Source organism: Piliocolobus tephrosceles, chromosome 10 (genome assembly GCF_002776525.5).
Source record: "Piliocolobus tephrosceles isolate RC106 chromosome 10, ASM277652v3, whole genome shotgun sequence".
Classification (NCBI taxonomy): Eukaryota; Metazoa; Chordata; class Mammalia; order Primates; family Cercopithecidae; genus Piliocolobus; species Piliocolobus tephrosceles.
The window spans coordinates 41,996,720-42,016,633 of NC_045443.1; the positions used below are offsets into that span (position 1 = coordinate 41,996,720).

The 19,914-nt window shown below is 37.8% G+C and overlaps 1 protein-coding gene across 1 annotated transcript in view; it reads right to left on the reverse strand.

Annotated features, from left to right (window-relative positions):
- Window positions 1-660: 660 nt before the first annotated feature.
- The window catches only part of DBX2 (developing brain homeobox 2), a 36,571-nt gene continuing 17,317 nt past the window's right edge, over window positions 661-19,914 (reverse strand). Inside the window, exons 3-4 of the mRNA XM_023231166.1 lie at window positions 8,819-9,006; window positions 661-1,327 (exon numbers count right to left, since the gene is read on the reverse strand). Of these exons, the coding sequence (XP_023086934.1) occupies window positions 995-1,327; window positions 8,819-9,006 (521 nt within the window). The 3' untranslated portion in view covers window positions 661-994. The remainder of the gene's footprint in view (window positions 1,328-8,818; window positions 9,007-19,914) is intronic.

Sequence of the window (19,914 nt, forward strand, 5' to 3'; positions counted from 1 at the left end):
AGCGCAAACAGAAATCATCGTTGATTCTATTAGTATTGTGGTTTTAAGTCCAGTTAGAAAAATTTTAAGAACTGTGACAACACAGCTTTCTTTAGTCTTGGCCAGAGATCACAAACTTCTTGGCATAGATATGCTGTTTGGCCAATACAGTATTTGAAAAATTACTTGACTCAAATATCTTTAGGTGAGCCATAGCTTTTATTTACCTGACAGGGTCTTAAAGGCATTTTATTTTACAAACCCTGGTCTAGGCCCATCTTTACAGAGAAAAGATAAAAAAAAACTTATTAGTTAAACGGGCCTCCCGATGGCCCGAGGGTCCAGAGACTTGGAGATTAAGGATACTAATAGTTATATATAGAAATTCTTCTAATTTGCTTGTTGGGTTCATTTTAAATATATATTTTCAGTGTATGTATCTAGCAGCGGCTCATTTGATGAGGACTGCTGAGCTAAGGCGTTAAAATTCACTTACAGCTGTATACCAAAAGGAGTCGGAAAATAGAGAATTTTTTAAAACATGTTTTTGGGGTATGAAAGTTTGCACCAAAGTCCAAATTTTACATTATTTTCAAAAAATTAAAAACATTCTGTCAATGGTATTTTTCTTCACATAAAAAGAAATGAATTTACTCAATGCAATAGTTAAAGAGAAACTAGTTTCTACTAACACATTTTAATGGATATTTATGTATATACACACATAGAGACACACACACATATACACATACTAAGAGCAGAGACAGAGCCAGCTGTTGCTGTCATTCTTTTCAGTTCCATCATACTTCCTGGGAGATTCTACTCCACTTACAAATTAAGCCTGAGCCTAGGGCCAAACAAGAGAACACCGGAGTGGGTTTCCTAAAGCATTAGTTTATATATCGCTCCAAAGTTGTTAGGCTATAAGCACTGATGAGGTACAGGCGAGCTGGCATTAGAGCCCAAATGTTACTATTAAGCGTTCTTTTAAATTAACACGGAGGAATGCTTCCATTCAGACGGCCCCAGTAAGTACACCCTTGCTTCCAGCTTCTTCTTCAGAACATAAATACAAGGCACCTTGCAGTGAATTTGCTTCTGGGGGTGGTGCCCCTGAACTCTCCTGGATTAGTCTTTCTGAGGGTTCTGGAGAATTCTTCCTCCATCTTGGACTTGAGCGCTGTTGGGGGACATCCCATATTGAAGGACACGGAGAAGGGAAACCCAGAGCAGACCGTGAGAGGGGATCCTCTTGAAGACCTACTTCTTGGATACACCTGTTGGAAAGCACTTCCTTTTCTTTGGAATTCCGCCATTTCATCCTTCTGTTCTGAAACCAAATTTTCACCTATTGACAAAATAATTGCACAAAATGATCACTTATTCCAGGTTATTTTACTTCAGCATTTTAAACTGCAATTGCTTCTACTATCCCTTCTATAGAACACCTTATTATGAGAGCCGACCTCAAAAAGTCCTTGTGGCTTTTCACATGAACTCCTTCAAAATATCTTTTTTTTTTTTTTTTTTTTTTTTTTTGACATGGGGTCTCTCTTTGTCACCCTGGTGCGATCTCAGCTCACTGCAACCTCCACCGCCCAGGCTCAAGCAATCCTCCCACCTCAGCTTCCTGAGTAGCTAGGATGACAGGCACACACCACCACAACAGGCTAATCTTTATATTTTTTTTGTAGAGACAGTGTTTTGCCATGTTGCCCAGGCTGGTCTTGAACTCCTGAGCTCAAAGAATCTGCCCACCTTGGCCTCCAAAAGTGGTGTGATTACAGGCATGAGCCACCACATCTTGCCAAAAAATCTTAATCTAATATCCCCATACACACATTTGAAACAAAACAACTGTGATAAATTGGTTACACCCTGTAAGTCTGATAGCTTTCAAAATTCATTTAACTCCTAGATATTTTAAAACATCATCTAGTCTGTGCTGAATTATTTATTCAAAGGAAATGGATGGGCTAGTATTAGCATCTGAGTGTTTATTTTATGCCAGGCATCAGGCTATGCACTCGGGATGGATTTTATAATTTGATCCTCAGAATGGCTGTAAGAAGTCTTCATTTCACATGTTTAAAAAAACTGAAGTTTGGAGAGATTAACTAGCTCATGGTCATACAGCTAGTGAAATGGAAGCACTGAGACTAGAATTCATGACTGTCTGACTCCAGGGCCCAGGCTCTTATAAACATTCAGACCTCATCAGGAGCTTTCTGAGACTAAATTAAGAATGCATTCTGTAATGCTTTGATAAATTGCAGGCTTTATACAGTTTCCAAGTCTTGATTACTCCCAGGATTTATCAAACTGTAAGAATTAGGCTCAATAAATAACAACTAATTGTAATTAAGCCAAAAGTGCTTATGATGGTGGTTCCTAATTTGAACCATACCTTCCCCCAACCCATGGCACTTGAGTCTTTATTACTAACCTCCCTCTTTATACACTGTGTAGTCAACTGTGCCTCAGCTGAAAACTTCACAACTGGTTTCCTGGAAGCTTAAAAGCCAATCACATTCTTTCCTGTGTATTGCATCACATCCTTACACTAACAATTTAGTTGCTTTCTATTTTTAAAACAAAAACTAGAAAATTTTTACCTAAAGAAATAATTATTATATCAACCAAGTATTTCTCTCAGTGAAGAAAAAAATTCTATCTGAGGCTCTCATTCCAGATTGGAAAAACAATTTCTTCTTTCTTTCAACTTGATTGGCAGTGTTCAAAATGGCAACCAAAGAAATCTACCCCAGGCAATTCAGTGCGAAAGACTCTCATCTCAGTTACAACACCATGATTAAGGCTTTTCATATGAAAACAGAACTAATGTGTATATACCACAGCACTTGGTTCTACTCATGAGCTCATTTATTATTTGCAGTGGGCATTTATTCCTAGAAAGCATGCCAAGTATTTCTAATGGGTTTTCACTGAGACAGTTTTTTGTTTTCAATAGTGATTCTTTCCTTTGTCATCACATTCATTATTTCCTCTTCTCTTAGCTTTTCTGTATATCTATAAATAGTTGTTGTTAAGTGATATCTCAAAGAAAAAAAGCATAAAACGAGTTTCCTCACAATCAATCGTGTTGAGACAAATGCATATATGGGGAGTAACACTGAAAGTTCTACCTCTCAAGAAATGCAAAAACAAATTCCAGATAGATTAAACAGCTAAATCTAAAAATAAAACTGCAAAAGTTTTAAAAGAAAATAGAGATTATCGTGATAGTCTTGGGGAGACTAATGTTTTCATAAGCATGACATAAAACAGAGGATACATGGAAAAGATAAAAAGGAGCTGAATACATAAAAATGAGAAATTTCTGTACAAACATATGAACAAGCCAGAAACTACCCAACAAAACTAAAAGCAAGAAATCTAAATGATATTTGTACATCCATGTTCATAGCAGCATTATTCACAATAACCAAAAATGGGAAGCAACCAAGCATCTAGGAACAGATAAATGGATAAATAAAATGTAGTACATACATACAAAGGAATACTATTCAGCCTTGAACAGGAAGGAAATTCTGGCACATGCTACAACAGAAATGAACCTTGAAGATACTATGCTAAGTAAAATAGGCCAGGCATAAAAGTACAAACGCCATATTATTCCACTCATATTAGAGCCTTAGAATAGTCATTAATAGAAACATAAAGTAGAATAGTGGGTGCCAGGAGGTGGGAGAGGGGGAAATGGTGAATTATTGTTTAATGGATACAGAGTTTCAGTTTTACAAGATGAAAAAGTTTCTGGAGATGAATGGTGGTGATGGTTTCACAACAATGTCAATGTACTTAATGTCATTGAACTGAACACTTAAAAAAGGTTAAAATGATAAATTCTGCTATGCATATTTTACCTCAATAAAAAAAGTCACAAACTTAGAAAGGACTTTTGCAACATCTGAAACAGGAAAAATTTCCTAACCATAATATTCCATAATTCTTGACTAACAGCCAAAGTATTGCTACATAACAATAAAAAGACAATATGATAGAAAAAAAAAGATGCAGCCATGAAAAGGCCAATTCACAGACTACAAATGGCCAATAAAACAATTAAAAGCCCCTCACGTTCTGGTAGTTAGAAAAATTCAAATTGAAAAATAACAAATAGCATTGCCCATGAGAGTGGCGACATTTTTCAAATCATAAATGGTAGAGGTTTTGCAAAATGGAACTATTTGTTAGTAAGAATGAAATTTTCATATGTCAGTATCTAATTTGATACAATGTTGTATTTGGAAAGGAATTTTTAATCTGCCACATTTTAAATGTACGTACACTTTTACACATAAATCTCACACTCTCTTCTTACAAAATATTTTTAAAGTGCATAAAAATTTGTGATAGCCGGGTGCGGTGGCTCAAGCCTGTAATCCCAGCACTTTGGGAGGCCGAGACGGGCGGATCACGAGGTCAGGAGATCGAGACCATCCTGGCGAACACGGTGAAACCCCGTCTCTACTAAAAATACAAAAAACTAGCCGGGTGAGGTGGCGGGCGCCTGTAGTCCCAGCTACTCTGGAGGCTGAGGCAGGAGCTTGCAGTGAGCTGAGATCCGGCCACAGCACTCCAGCCCGGGAGACAGAGCAAGACTCCGTCTCAAAAAAAAAAAAAAAAAAATTTGTGATAGTAAAAATTGGAAGTAACTTAAAATTGAGGATGGTGAAATGATGGTCTGTTACGAAACACAAAAAAAGAATGAAGTAGATCAGTATGTACTGACACGGAAGGAAGCAATCCATAATATTCAAAAAGGAAAAAAGCACCAAACAATACACATTATCAGTAGCATTATTCATAATAGCCCAAAACTGGGAACAATACACATGCCCACCATCAGTAAATGGATGAACTGTGGTATACTACATAATGGTAGTACTACACAGCAATGAATACACATGAGCTTTTACTACACACAACATGAAGATTCTCACAAACATACTGTTAAGTAAAAGAAGCATATATGATACTATTTTTTAAAATTTGTTGATAGCTCTATGAGCCCATAATTCACATACAATACAATTCGCCCATTTAAAATGTACAGTTCAAAGGTTTTCATGTATTCACAGATAACGCAACCATCACCAATTTTAGAACATTTTCATCACCTCAAAAGGAAATCCCACATCCTTTGGCTATCTCTTTTCTATTCCCTATTTCCCCCAGCCCTAAGTAGATTCATTTACTTCCTGTCTGTATAGATTTCCCCATTCTGGACCTTCAAATTAATGGAATCATATAATATGTGGTCCTTGTAACTGAGTTATTTCACTCAGTATAATATTTTCAAGGTTCATCCATGTTGTAGTATTATCAGTAAGTACTTCATTCTTTTTTACAGGTAAATAATATTCCACTATATGGATATACCACATTCTGTCTACACACTGAATACTACTACTCATATAAAAGTACAAAAAGAGGCAAAACTAAGAAGTTATAAGTTAGGATAGAGGATACCCTTGGAAGGAGCAAATAGTGAGTGGGAGGGGATACTTGGAGGATCTTCTGGCCTCTAGATCTGTGAGCTGGATATACAGGTGACTTGTAGTGTTCTTTAGAAAATGTCAAAATACATGCACAATATGATTAAATTTTTATGTAAGTATGTATATGTATATATATGTATATATATACACAAACACAATTATCAGCTTCTTCACTTGTAAAATAGAGGTAGTAAAAGTAGTTACTTTATAAAATTTTTGTAAGGATTAATTGACACAAAATGTAAGGGCACATGGTAAGCATGCAAGTGTTTGTGTTACTATATGTTCGTGCATATACAATACACATATACATTTATTTTTAAAATAATACATGATGTGTCAAAAATTCAAACAAGTGCCATTTGTAAATGACAGAAGTAACCAAGGAATTGAATTCGAGGAGAGTAAGATGAGTTTTCACTTTTATCCTTACAGGTTTCCTTTTTAATTGAATTTACCACAATAAATATATGTAATTGATATACTGTAATTGATATATTTACAAATAAGAAAATGTTAAATTACTTCTGCGATGCTGTAATTGATATACTGATATATTTACAAATAAGACTGGTATATTTACAAATTGTAATTGTAATGTTATCATTGATATAATTGTGTAATTCATACATTTGTGTAATGGATATATTTACAAACAAGAAAATGTTAAATTCTGAGATGCTATAACTGATATACTGATACATTTATAAATAAGACTGATATATTTACAAATTGTAATGCTATAATCGATATACTACAATTGTGTAATTGATACATTTGTGTAATGGATAGATTTACAAATAAGAAAATGTTAAATTACTTCTGTGATGCTCCACCAAATTCAGTAAGACAGAAAGTACTCACTCCTTAGGCACCAAATTTTAAACACAGTATAATTAACTGTGTAAAACCATATGCCTATGGATAAGAACAAGATAGCACACAAATAGGAAAATAGTTGTTTTTGAGGCAGGAGGAGAGATTGTGGTTATACCCCATAATTTTTATATATGTCCGTTGCATTCTCTTTTCAGAAGTCTCTTTTTGGGATCACAATATGTACTATCAGAGATTTTCACAATTTCTCAGAGCACTGTCAGATGGAACTTAGCTACTTTCCACTGCTTTCCATCTTTTAACACCTACTTCAAGTTTCAACTCAACCAGAGGCTCTCCAACCTCCCAAACCTGCCTGTTGTCTCCCCTCTGATAATAGGAGCTTCTTACACCAGTGAGATGCAGGCCAGGCCCACTGAGCTCCCCTGATATCCTCTCTCAGGCCCAACAGCTCCTCTGAGATCAGAGAGTTCCATCACTAGACTTTCCGGAAGTCGTATATGGACCCATCACACGGCTGTCCTTTGCAGAGATGGGGATCAACATAAGGCTTCAGAGAGATAAGTAACTCTGAGAACTGATCCCTTTATTGGGCAGTATATCTAACCTACCATGTGATACTGTCTATATTATTATATAGTTTTATCAAACTTTTTATGAGTTTCCATGGGGTGTGGAAGCTTCTGAGGTGCACAGACTGTGTCTTATTCAGTATTAATCAATATTCCCTGTTATTGCCTACCTAGTACAGTGTCTTGCACACAACAGACCATCAAGATCTGGCTGCTGATTTATCTGTTATATACACAAAACTGCTTTGTGACATAGACAGAATTCTTATATTTGTTTCTGTTTTTTTAAGTGAGAAACTGAGGCACAGAACAACCAATTAAGGTTATGGACTCATTAGTACCACACAGCTAGGAGAGCACAGACTGACTAATATAGGCCAATTACCCTCTACTACACCTCGTGCAGCTTCCTACTACTTGACAAAGTTGGGGCAAGCAGCTTGTGAAGACATTTCCCTAGGGTCAAGGAGAGTTTAGTCCAATAATAACTGTGTTTTTTTTTTTTTTTTTTTTTGAGATGGAGTCTCACACTGTCACCCAGGCTGGAGCGCAGTGGCGCGAACTTGATTCACTGCAAACTCTGTGTCCCGAGTTCACATCATTCTCCTGCTCAGCCTCCCAAGTAGCTGGGACTACAGAAGCCCACCACCTCACCCAGCTAATTTTTTTGGTATTTTTAGTAGAGTCAGGGTTTCACCGTGTTAGCCAGGATGGTTTCGATCTCCTGACCTCATGATCCACCAGCCTCAGCCTCCCAAAGTGCTGGGATTACAGGCGTGAGCCACCGCATCCAGCCAACAACTGGTTTTAATAAGATCCAAAATTAACCACCAAGTCATCAGTAGTGAGGAACAACTGTAGAGCATGGTGGTTAGACCAGAGCCTCCTCGAACTCTTTAGTCCCTTTATGTTAATTCAAAAACTCCAAGCAGATGTAGGCCTGCACCAGAAAACTCAACCTGGCAAACAGTGTTCGTGCTGCATTTCAGCTGCCACCATTCCTTTTGGCCAGACGCCTTTGTACAGTGAACTCTATGCACAACTGTACATGGTCTTTTTAGGTTAAAGAGAACACAAACCCCAGAGTTAGGTTGTCTAAGGTGGAAGCCTACCTCCAAAACCTCTTTACTACATGATATAGAACCTATATTCAGTTTCTTCTTTTTTCATTTAGAAAATAGGGATTATTATAGTGTGTATTTCACATGACAATTATAAGGAGGGTTAAATAGGAAACTTCTAGTGCCTTATGATATTGATTATTTGCAACAAGTAGGTCAAATGTTAAATGGAGTATTATACAACTCCAAAAGCCAGAAAGTCCCATTCACAATTATACGAAACCTCAATGAACAAGAAAGCTATGTAAGTGTTGCAAATGTGAAACTGCTTAATTATACTTGACATAAACCTAAAGAACAAAATCATGAAACCCATTAAGAAGTATTCATGAGTCACTCATTCATGCTTTGATTTTGGATTGGAAATGAAAAGAAAGATAGGAAAAGTGGTTCCTGCTTTTTGAAGAATAATTTAACCTGTTTCTCTGAGCACAGAGCAAACGATTTATAATGTAATTACCACATCCTTAGCATTTGTCTTCATTTGAAAAGAACTAAGCAGCCCAATGGCAAAAACCTAGACCTCTCAGCAAATGGATCTGTTTCCAAATAGGAAATGGGACATATATCTCCACCCACTAAAAAATTATGAAAAGCATTTCAAGAACACCTCAGGCTCTAGCACCATGCCTGGTATAAGAAATATTTGCCAAATGAATGGATTCCATTGTGTGCCTTAAGAAATCAGAAGCAGTTGCCTATGGCCCACCACCCTGAACACAACTGATTTCATCTGATCTCACAAGAAATCAGAGGCAGTAGACATCTTCCTGCTCATTAGTACCTGTGATTCCTTTAGTCCCAAGTTCATGGCAAGTTTCTTTCGGTCTGTTTTGCTGATATATTTCTGTTTCTGAAACATTTTCTCCAGAGCCTTTCTCTGGTCCTCAGAAAAGACAGCTCTTCTTAAAATGCCCCTCCGAGCCTTGGAATTAGAGTCCTGTGTCAGGAGAGGCAGCACGCTCTCTTCTCCTAGCGCCGAAGGAAAAAGATACAAAAGCCCAGTTAGCTTCAGAAAGAAGTCAGTCTTTTGTAGGACAATATGGTATCCTCCTACTCTGTACTATGGCCAAATGACCTCAATTCAACTCTGCTCACTTAAAGCAGTACTTCCTAATCTCTTTTTGGCTATGGACTCTGATATGGTCTGGCTCTGTGTCCCCACCCAAATCTCATCTTGAATTGTAATCCCCATGTGCTGAGGGAGGGACCTCGTGGGAGGTAACTGAATCATGGGGGTGGTTCCCCCGTGCTGTTCTCATGAAAGTGAATGAGGTCTCATGAGATCTGACGGTTTTGTGAGGGGCTTTTCCCCACTTTGCTCTGCACTTCTTTCATTCTTTGCCTTCCTGCTGCCATGTGAAGAAGGACATGCTTGCTTCTCCCTCTGCCATGATTGTAAGTTTCCTGAGGCCTTCCAGTCATGCTGAACTGTGAGTCAATTAAACTTCTTTCTTTTATAAATTACCCAGTCTCTGGTATGTCTTAATTAGCAGCATGAGAACAGACTAATATGGACTCCTTCGAGAATCTGATAAATACTCTTTGCTCCCCAGTGCAGGGGAAATGTACATTTGCTCATCCTTCCAATTTTGCATGCCACATCAGACAGCCCAAGGTCCCAGTTACAAAGCCCCAATGTAGATTAAGTAGTAGGTGATTTAAAAACTTCATTTTTCTCTAATTCTTCATTTGTTTATTTACTCATTTTTTCAACAAAATTTTGAACACTTACCATATGCCAGACACTCTGCTCAATATTACACAATGAGAAATAAGACAGATATGTTTAATTGCCCTCATTACCTGTAAAATATTGTAGAAGGGCATTTATTGAACTAGCATCACAAATGTGTTGTATTCCTAAAGAGGGAGATTTGGGAACACAAAACAAGGGGTCTAACATAAACCTGGGACAGGGAAAGCTTGCAAAAGTCAGAGATGTTTAATCTGAGAAGAGAAGAGAGAACTGAAGGGCTCTCAGTCACTCCCCTGCAATTCCACTGATCATCAACTCCTTGAGGTCAAAAAGGCAGAAACTCCTCTTTCAAAAAGGCACAATACTGGTTCCCATGCTCTGAGAGTTTATAGGCTTTCATGGTTCATTCACTCATTCTGCTTCCGAGGTGTGGCAGGCAGAGAAATGGCTCTCAGAGATGTCCATGTCCTAATCCCCAGAACCTGTGAATATGTTATGTTACACGGCAAGGAAAATTAAGGTTGCAAATTGATTAAAGTTGCTAATCAACTGACCTCGAGATGAAGTATCCTGTATTATCCAGGTGGGTCCAATGTAATCATAAGATTCCTTATAATTGGAAGAGGGAGCCAAATTAGGAGATCCTAGTCAGAGAGAGATTTCAAGATGCTACATTCTTGCTTTGAGGTTGGAGAAAGGGGCCAGAAGCCAAGGAATGCAGGCAACCTCAAGAAGCTGGAAAAGACAAGAAAACAGATTCTCCCCAGAGCCTACACAACGAACACAGCCCTGCTTGATTTTAGCCCTGTGAGACCCATTTCAGGGTCTGACCTCTATAACTATAAAATAATAAGTACTTGTTGCTTTAAGACACTCAGTTCATGGTAATTTGTTACAGCAACAATAGAAAACTAATACATTGGGTGTCAGGCTCACAGAGCCAATTGCTGAAGAAAGCAGACAAAGAGCACATGGTTCCCACCCTAAAGGAGCTCACCTTCTTATGGGAGGGGTGACTCATGAACATTAACTCTGTAACATAGCGCCAGGAAGGCAGGCTTACAGTTATAGCTACTATGCATTCTGGTGCTTAATAATTATTTACTGAATAAATAAGTAAATGAATGTCTTAAGTACTAGAATAGAAAGATCTGCAAAGTGCACTGGCATCACAGAGGAGGAAATGATGAATTCAGAGAAAAGAGTCAGGTCAAGTCAAGTCTAAAAGAACAATACCATTAAAGAGAGAAAGAACCAAAGCCAATTCAAACAGTTACTAGTATGTCTGAAAGCACAAGGAATAAAGTCTATGCAAGCAAAAGTAAGCAGTCATCAGGTCTGCAGAAAGGCATAAAGCAGAGGCTGCAAGAGGGCAACCATATCCAGTCTGCAAATGGGCTTTTTTTTGGTCTTAGCATGTTGGTTAAGAATTCTCATTTAGTTATACACATTTAAAAAGCAGGAAGTTCCACATAAAGTCCAGGTTTCTGACACCTCTTCAAAGGTAACCACACTGGGCTTAAAGTGAGTAGCAGGTGCCTCTTTTTTATATGGAACATGTGGCCCCACTTTGCCACAGTCTTGCTTAGCTTGTGTTTTACCTGCCAGGCCTTTGAAGACATTTGGACCTCTAAAGTGGAATGGAGTCAGATAATAGAGAACTGCAAGGGTTTGGGTAGGTAATGAAGATCAATAGAAGTAGGACAGGACATAATAATAAACATACACTGAACACCACCATTAATGACTACTTTGTGTTAAGCCACTGACATGCATTATTTCATTTAATTCTCACATTGAATCTATGGCATGAATGCTACTATTACTCTCTCCATTTTACAGAAATAAAATGAAACTTAGGAAGGTTAAGTAACTTTGTTCAAGGTCACAAAGCTAGGGTTTCAAACCCAGGAGACAGATACCACAATAAATGTACTAACCCTACATAATACTGGCATTATCTGATTCGTATTTTAGAAGGAAAATGACAACAAATCTTGTCAATTTGGCTTCTACAATGTGACAGCTTCCTTTTCTATTTGTCTAAAAGATAACAAACATCTCCTGGCTAAGCCCTAGGTTACATCTCATTACAATTCATCCTCACTCTGCAAAATGAACCACTAACTTCTCCCTCTTTCCTTCCAGCTCTGTAATTCTGTGTCTTCTTTGAATTGCCATAACCTTGAGATGTCATCAAGCCCAATTCTCTATAAAGGTCTACTTTCATTGATGCCCCTCCATTCATCTTCACATAGGATGTTGGTTATTTCCCCTGTTACATCACTAATTCTTTTGGCCTGTCTCATACCAAGATCATATCTTGAAGTCAGACTTTGACAACTAGATTCACTATTCTTTATCAGAGATTTAAGCAGTTTTATGAAATACTGATCAATAATAAAAATATTCTGAATATCTCAACATGTGCATCTTTTCCTAAGTGCGTTTCTTCTCTGAATATTCCTTGGTTTTGATCTCAGCCCTTACACATGTCTTAAAGCGAGTTATTCAGTCTCTTCCAGCTGATTTTATAAGGCTGCTCCCAAGATTCAATGAAATAAGATAGCAAAATTTCAGTGCTTAGCTCACATTAAGGATCCCACAAATCTACTTCGCTTCCCATTGTTGGATTTTATTTGATCTTTACAAGAATCATATGCCACAGATATCCCTCACTATAGATGAAAAGTGTTCAGAGCAGTCAAGGTCCAAAGACACACAAAGGACATGGAACAAAGCTGGCACCAAGATCTTCTGAATTCAAATCAGTGGCTCTTTCCTCTGCACTCTGGCATTCTTAATTTCTAAATGTATCCAACACATAATTATTACAGCAATAAGTATTAAAAATTAGGAGAAAAAATAACTATACACTGGTAAAGAAATGCATATGTAAATTATCCACTTGGTAAAATTTAAATGAATCATTAAAGATGAGAACTATGAAGATTAGGCAGCAGCAAAGAAAGTACCTACACTATGATTTTTAAAAGTATGATATTTAAGATACATATTATGTTCACAACTAAGCAAAAATGCAGAGAAAAAATGGAAAAGACAAAAGTAAACACAAAATTGTGTCATTGCATTATAGAATTCTGGACAAATAATTCATCTCCACTGTCCATGTTTTAAGTGTGGTTCTATTTTCTAATGAAAACAGGCAAGCATTGTAGCAACCTTTTTGGGAATAACCTGTCAGTTACCGAGTTGTTGTTGAGCAATAATCAAAGATGAATCCAAATCCATCCTTAAGGTGTTCACAGTTGATAAGGAAAAGTCCAAAAGGAATACAGCCTGTGGGATGAGACCACAGCACAGAAGGCATTAGTGCACCAGATAAGAAGCCACTGAATTAGGATGGTCAACAAAGTAGGTCCTAAGAGAGAGCAGCACCTAGAAGAACAGCAATTCCTCTTGCTGGCACATGAGGAAAAGGCAGGTAGAGGAATTAGCATTTGTAGAGGCATGAAACCAGGTGAAGACAAGTGTGAAACATGGCAGACCTAAGAATCTCACACAACCTAGTATTTCTGGATTGCAGGGTATGACTGGAAAGAACACAGGAGAAAGGCTGGAAAGACAGATTAGGGTCAAGGATGCCTGAAACAAGTTTAGGCTATAACTTGTCAAGGGAAGCCTTTCAAGAAGGACATAACCAACCTAGCATTTTAGAAAGGCAAATGTCCTCTGAGTTAAAAAAAAAACCTTTTGTGTCTATATACAGAGTCTAAAACAAATTTATGGTAATGGAAAAAATATGTACCCTTTTTTTTCTAAGTAGAATTTGTATAAGTAAGGCTCAAGATTCTATTCATTTTGGCTCTTCTTCACCAAGATCTACAAGTTAAAATAAAATAGCAAGGAAATAAAATTCATATAAATGCCCCTAAAACTTTTAGTAGCAATCCATACGTTTCCCTAACAAGTTGTTTTTAAGTAAAGAAAAAGATTTGTTGTGGGAAGTCAGGGACCCCAAATGGAGGGACTGGCTGGAGCCGTGGCAGAGGAACATAAAATGTGAAGATTTCATGGACATTTATCGGTTCCCAAAATTAATACTTTTATAATTTTTTAAGCCTGTCTTTACTTTAACCTATGAACATAAATTGTGAAGATTTCATAGACATTTATCAGTTCCCAAATAATACGCTTATAATTTCTTATGCCTGTCTTTACTTCAGTCTCTTAATTCTGTTATCTTTGTATGCTAAGAATGTAGGTCCCCTCAGGACCACAATTGTACAAATTGATTGTAAAACCTGTGTTTGAACAATATGCAATCAGTGCACTTTGAAAAAGAACAGAATAACAGCGATTTTCAGGGAACAAGGGAAGACAACCATAAGGTCTGACTGCTTGCAAGGTTGGGAAGAATACAGCCATATTTTTCTTCTTGCAGAGAGCTTATAAATGGATTGCAAGTAGGGAAGATATCGCTAAAATTCTTTTCCTAGCAAGAAATATTAATAATTAAGACCCTGGGAAAGGAATGCATTCCTGGGGGCAGGTCTATAAATGGCTGCTCTGGGAGTGTCTGTCTTCTGCAGTTGAGACAAGGACTGAAATACGCCCTGGTCTCCTGCACTATCCTCAGGTTTATTAGAGTGGGGAAAAAACCCCACCCTGGTGAATTTGAGGTCAGACCAGTTCTGTGCTCTCAAACCCTGTTTTCTGTTGTTTAAGATGTTTATCAAGACAATGCATGCACAGCTGAACATAGACCCTCTTCAGGAGTTTTTGGTTTCACCCTTTGCTTGTGATCTTTGCTTTGCGCTTTGCCTTGTGACCTTTATTGGCCTCAGAAGCATGTGATCTTTGTTCTCTCTTTTGCCCTTTGAAGCATGTGATCTTTGTGACCTACTCCCTGTTCATACATCCCCTCCCCTTTTAAAGTCCTTAATAAAAACCTGCTGGGTTTGCGGCTCAGGGAGGCATCACGGTCCTACCAATATGTGATGTCACCCCTGGAGGCCCAACTGTAAAATTCCTCTCTTTGTACTCTTTCTCTTTATTTCTCAGCCAGACGACACTTTGGGAAAATAGAAAGAATCTACATTGAAATATTGGGGGTGGGTTCCCCTGATAAAGATTCCCAACAAGAAAGCCTACAAATAAATTATTCTTACCATTGTAGTATATATTAACATTTGGGGCATCATCAACCCAAACTAGCCCTTGATCTTGAAAGGTGAGATCTGGAGTGGCTGTAAGGATCAAAGGGTTAACTACTGGGTTTGGTCCTCAAGTTTCAGTGCCCCATAACAAACAAGACCTCAACCAATAGACAAGCAAAAAATAACACCAAAAATAAAGAATATTATAATTTTTCCTTCTTTACTAGTTGTCTGGTTTCTTTTAGCACTGACCTCAATACACAAATCAAGCTTGTTCTCATAAAGTGATGTAATGTGGTTCCTACAAGAAGCATATGACAATGCTGCTATTCCAAAACCACCATTGATGCTCCTTCCCATGGCTCACCCATGTCTTTTATGGGCAATCTCTGGATCTAACCACAAACCACATTGATGAACCCATACCACTTTCATACCTTCTAAATATACATATAAGCCCCTAAATTTTATGTCTCCAAAACACATGTACAACTATTCATAAATGTATGACAAATGTCTGACTTTTATGGATACTTCCAGGTAAACAAAAATAAACAAACAATATAAAAAGAAACAGGCATGGAGAACAAGGCATGTAGCAGAAATGAGGCTTTAAAAGCTGGAGTCACCAATTTAAGGAGCTACAGTCTCTATCAGTTCGAGGATATTATTATTATGCAGCTTCCACATATATTTGGGCTTACATGTGCCGACATATTTGCCAACTACATGCATTATGTCATGTAATCTTTACAACAATCCCTGGAAGAAGAAATTACTTCCCCCATTGTTTACAGGAAAAACCTAGGTTCTAGAAAGTTAAGTTGTGCAATTAAAGTCACACATCAAAGCAGAGGAAGACAAATCAATGCCTTTGTCAAATTACATCAAAGATCATCAAAGGTACGAGTGGGCAAGGAAAGAAGTGGGGAAATGGGAAGAGTCACATTAAAATAGCAGAATGACTCAGGATAGGCTGGGTGCAGTGGCTCATGCATGTAATCCCAGTACTTCAGGAGGCCGAGGTAGGCAGATTGCCTGAGGTCAGGAGTTTGAGAACAGCCTGGCCAACATGGTGAAACCCTGTCTCTACTAAAAATACCAAAATTAGCCGGGCGTGGTGGTGTGTGCCCATAATCCCAGCTACTCAGGAGGCTGAGGCAGGGAGAAGTGCTTGAACCTGGGAGGCAGAGGTTGCAGTGAGCCACGATCATGCCACTACTGCACTCCAGGCTAGATGACAGAGCAAGACTCCATCTTAAAAAAAAAAAGAAAGAAAAAAGAAAAAAGAAAAAAAAGAATGACCCGGGATAGAAAACTTTTCAAAGGTATGATTCCCTGGATCCTGACATGCTCCCTAATCACCTCCTTCCCCAGCAGCCTTGTATGAAGGGCCCAGTGAAGGGTGCTACAAATGGAGGTATGCTGTGGAGGGGAGGTGGGGGGAGACAGAGAAACAGAAACACAGCATTGGACAATCTAGTGGTCATCATTGCCTCACTCTATTGCCTCAACTTCCAGAAAACATGACTTAACTCTGAAGACAGGGCAACGGTGTCTGTAGCAGCCAGCAAACACTACCAAACAAAGAGAGACCTTATCCAGTCACTTTCTAAACATCAGACCAAGAGCAAATAGCTGCAGCTCTGGCCTATCTACCATTGCAATTCAAAAGTATCTTGTACTGTGAACAGCTGGCCAGTAATGTGTGTAATGTTTAGACTCACAAAGAACTCATGTTAATCTCTGGACCATTGATCCCATTCGGGAACACTTCCTTTCTCCTGTATCTTTTCACCTATTGCTTCGAGAAGCTCTGAAAGGCTTCTGGATCATGCATGTCCAGTGCTGCTCTTTGCCCCAGTATAGTTTCCAACACCTGCCATGCCACTGGCCTTCTCTGTTTCCTGTTCTGTCCTAGCCTTTGCTTGCAACCTGGGCTACCCTGAGGTAGGCCAAGGAGTGCTATATAAAGGCCACTTCTAACAAGCCATGTTGTTTAATGTTTGCTTTCTAAGTTTACAGTTTTTCCATATTAAAAACTAATTCACAACCCGGTATCCCCTGACTTTGTAAGGAAAAAAACAGCATAAGTCTATGAAGCACCACTGAATCTAAACCTCTCAAGGCTTTTAGTAAAAAATAGGATTATTTCAGGATAACTCAAGCCGGGGGCTACCAATAACACTTTCAGAAACAGAATTCTTTCATCCTTTTATATAGATTCAACAGCTTTTCAGAACTGAAAGGGATAAGAGGTCATTTGTTTAATCCAGGCCTCTCCAACAGGCTAGCTACAACACCATCAGCCTCTATTAACTATTTCCTCAAAAGTAGCTCATTGCAAACCTTGAGTCTGTGTCTCTCCCTCCTGGAGTCAGTTTTCCTCAAATAGGGGATGTTTCTTGTCTGTGTGCTCACCTTTTCCTGCTGTAATATTCCTCACAGTTGAGACTTCCTACCTCCTACCTTTCAGGGGCTTCTCTTCCATGAAGAGCTTCCTTACCCTTCTTATTTTCAAGTGTGTGTGTGTGTGTGTGTGTGTGAGAGAGAGAGAGAGAGAGAGAAAGAGAGAGAGAGACAGAGAGATGTAATTTTTGCAGATTTGAAGTTTGGAGAAAAGACACAGCATTTGCCAAACCCGTGTGATTTAAATTAAGTCTATCCTTCTGTCTCTATATAATCTTGTATTTGGGGGTGCCACATGATAACACTTATCAAATAGCTTGATTTGCTAGAAATCATTCCCTTATAACAAGCCAAAAATTAACTTTCCCTAAACTCCACTCATTGGTCCCAATTCTACACTTCATATCTATATGAATACAGCAGACCTGAGTTAAAGAAAACTCTCATGTTCTCCCTAGCATTTCTCTTCTCCAGGACAAAAATACTCAAAATTCCTAACTAGTCATACAGAGTCTTCGCTATTTTAAGTTGCTGTATACCTCTTAACCTGGTTTTCATATGAGAGTTTGTTCAATGTACCTTTTAAAGTGGGCCTCCAGAACTGAACAGGTGCAGGCAGTCTGACCATTTCAGAGTCCAGTAGCACTCTGATGTCTCTTGTTCTGGATGGTCTATTTCCAAAAGCACAATCCAAAAACCCTGTATCATTTTGTAGACACATACTGAGCTGACAGTACAATGCTTTCCTGCTTTGTTCTATTCAGCCATTCTCCCCCTCCCCTATTCTTCACTTGTTTTTGGAAACCAAAAATCAGGACTTTATAAGTAGCCCTGTTAGGTTTCATGTTATGCTCAAACTAGGGCAAAATCAGAGTCAACCACCCCATATTGCTAAGCAGTTCCCCTCCCCCACCCATCACCCACCCTTTAACTGCTTAAGAACATTTGGGGAGAAAAGGAACTCCATTCCAGGAATGTTACTCCAATACTTTCACTGCCTCTCTAGAACTGCTGAATAGAGCCATCAATTTGGAAAATCCATTGTCTTTGAGTCTCTGACCCCTTTAAACATTGTTCTTGATTGACTGAATGCCACTTATCTATGGAACAGCCCTCCCTGTACTTTTGAGAAGTCAACACCTATTCAACTTACTGCACAAACTCGACTATGTTTTAGGCAATATAATTATCCTTCTTTTTATATTAGAAAAAAAATTCTGCATCCCTCTGAAGATCTTATAGTGCTAAGATTAATCCGTATTTAAAAATTGTATGCAACCTTTTGTAGATTTCCACAGATCCTGCTCAGTGTCCTCAGTCCACTGGCCACTCCAGCTGAGAGCAGTAAAAGAGAACACAGTCAGGACAGGTGGTAAGAATACTAATCAGAGCATTCCCCGTCTTTGACCATGAAACTCATAGACCCAACCTACATTCACAATTAGAAAAATAATGTCCCTTCCTTTCTGCTTTCAACACAATCCTAAAAATTCAAACTTGGAGAGTGTATTACATTTTTTAAGTTTTAACAAGAAGAAGAAGAAGATAGTACAATTATCTTAAAATGTAGAATATAAGTTCATCTCCCAAAAGGCAGAGCAGTTTGTCCCAGAAGAATACTTTCCTGGCTCAAATTTTTATGACGCTGCTCCAAATTTAAGCTTTGTCTTTTAAGGTGTAAAATTCAAAGGTCAAATTCAAGTTGGGTACTCAAAGACGAAACAAAACAATTATCTGATTAATTCAATTAGCTAGTCTACATCATTAAGATTCCTATACTCTAAGTAATTTTTTAAAAGTCATTATTTACATAATTTCCACAACTTTCCATTTCATGTTATTTGAGAAATATGTTATTTTGAAAAGAACCTTGTGGTTGTAATATCAAAGATTTTCCATACACTGCTTTGGGTGAGGGGAGAACTGTTAGCACTGCCTTTTAATTTTTCCCCACTGTAAGTGTTGTGCTTAAATAGCCTATTAAACTATTTACTATATGTGAGAAGGCCATTGAATGAATGATCGTTTTCACATTGCAACAAGAAGTTAGTCGTAAATCTAAGAAGTTCACAAGACAAACTAAATCAATATTAAATAAATGAATCATGCAAAGAGTCAAAATAATACTTCACTCGCCTAGTTAAAAATGTGCTGGTCTGATCCTACTCTTTTGGAAAGAGTGAAGCAATATTGTGAAACAATGATGAGGGCCATTGATTTAATCAATTATTACACTTTTCAATATAAACCTAATTTTGGCTGAGCTGAAACTTAATGCAAGTTTATTTGAACAGTCCACTTTCCTTTGTTTGTACAATGGAAAATAATATAAAGACCCTGGCATAAAAATCATTCTTATTATTTAAAAAAGAAGAAAAAAAGAAAAACTAGTAAATGTCTTATTAAAAATTGTTGTACAGATGTAAACCTTATTAACTGTACCTTATTTATGTAAAATTATTTATTGACAGCTTAATTCTACCATGTTATTATTTGCTGCCAATACAAATGAACATTATAAATAAGAAAATATGAAATTCATTTTAGACTTATAACTAATAATATGAGAAACTATCATTTATTAAAATCACTTGTGGGATCTCTAAACTGTTTTAAAATGCCAACTTTAGAAATGAAGCCAAATCAAGTGAA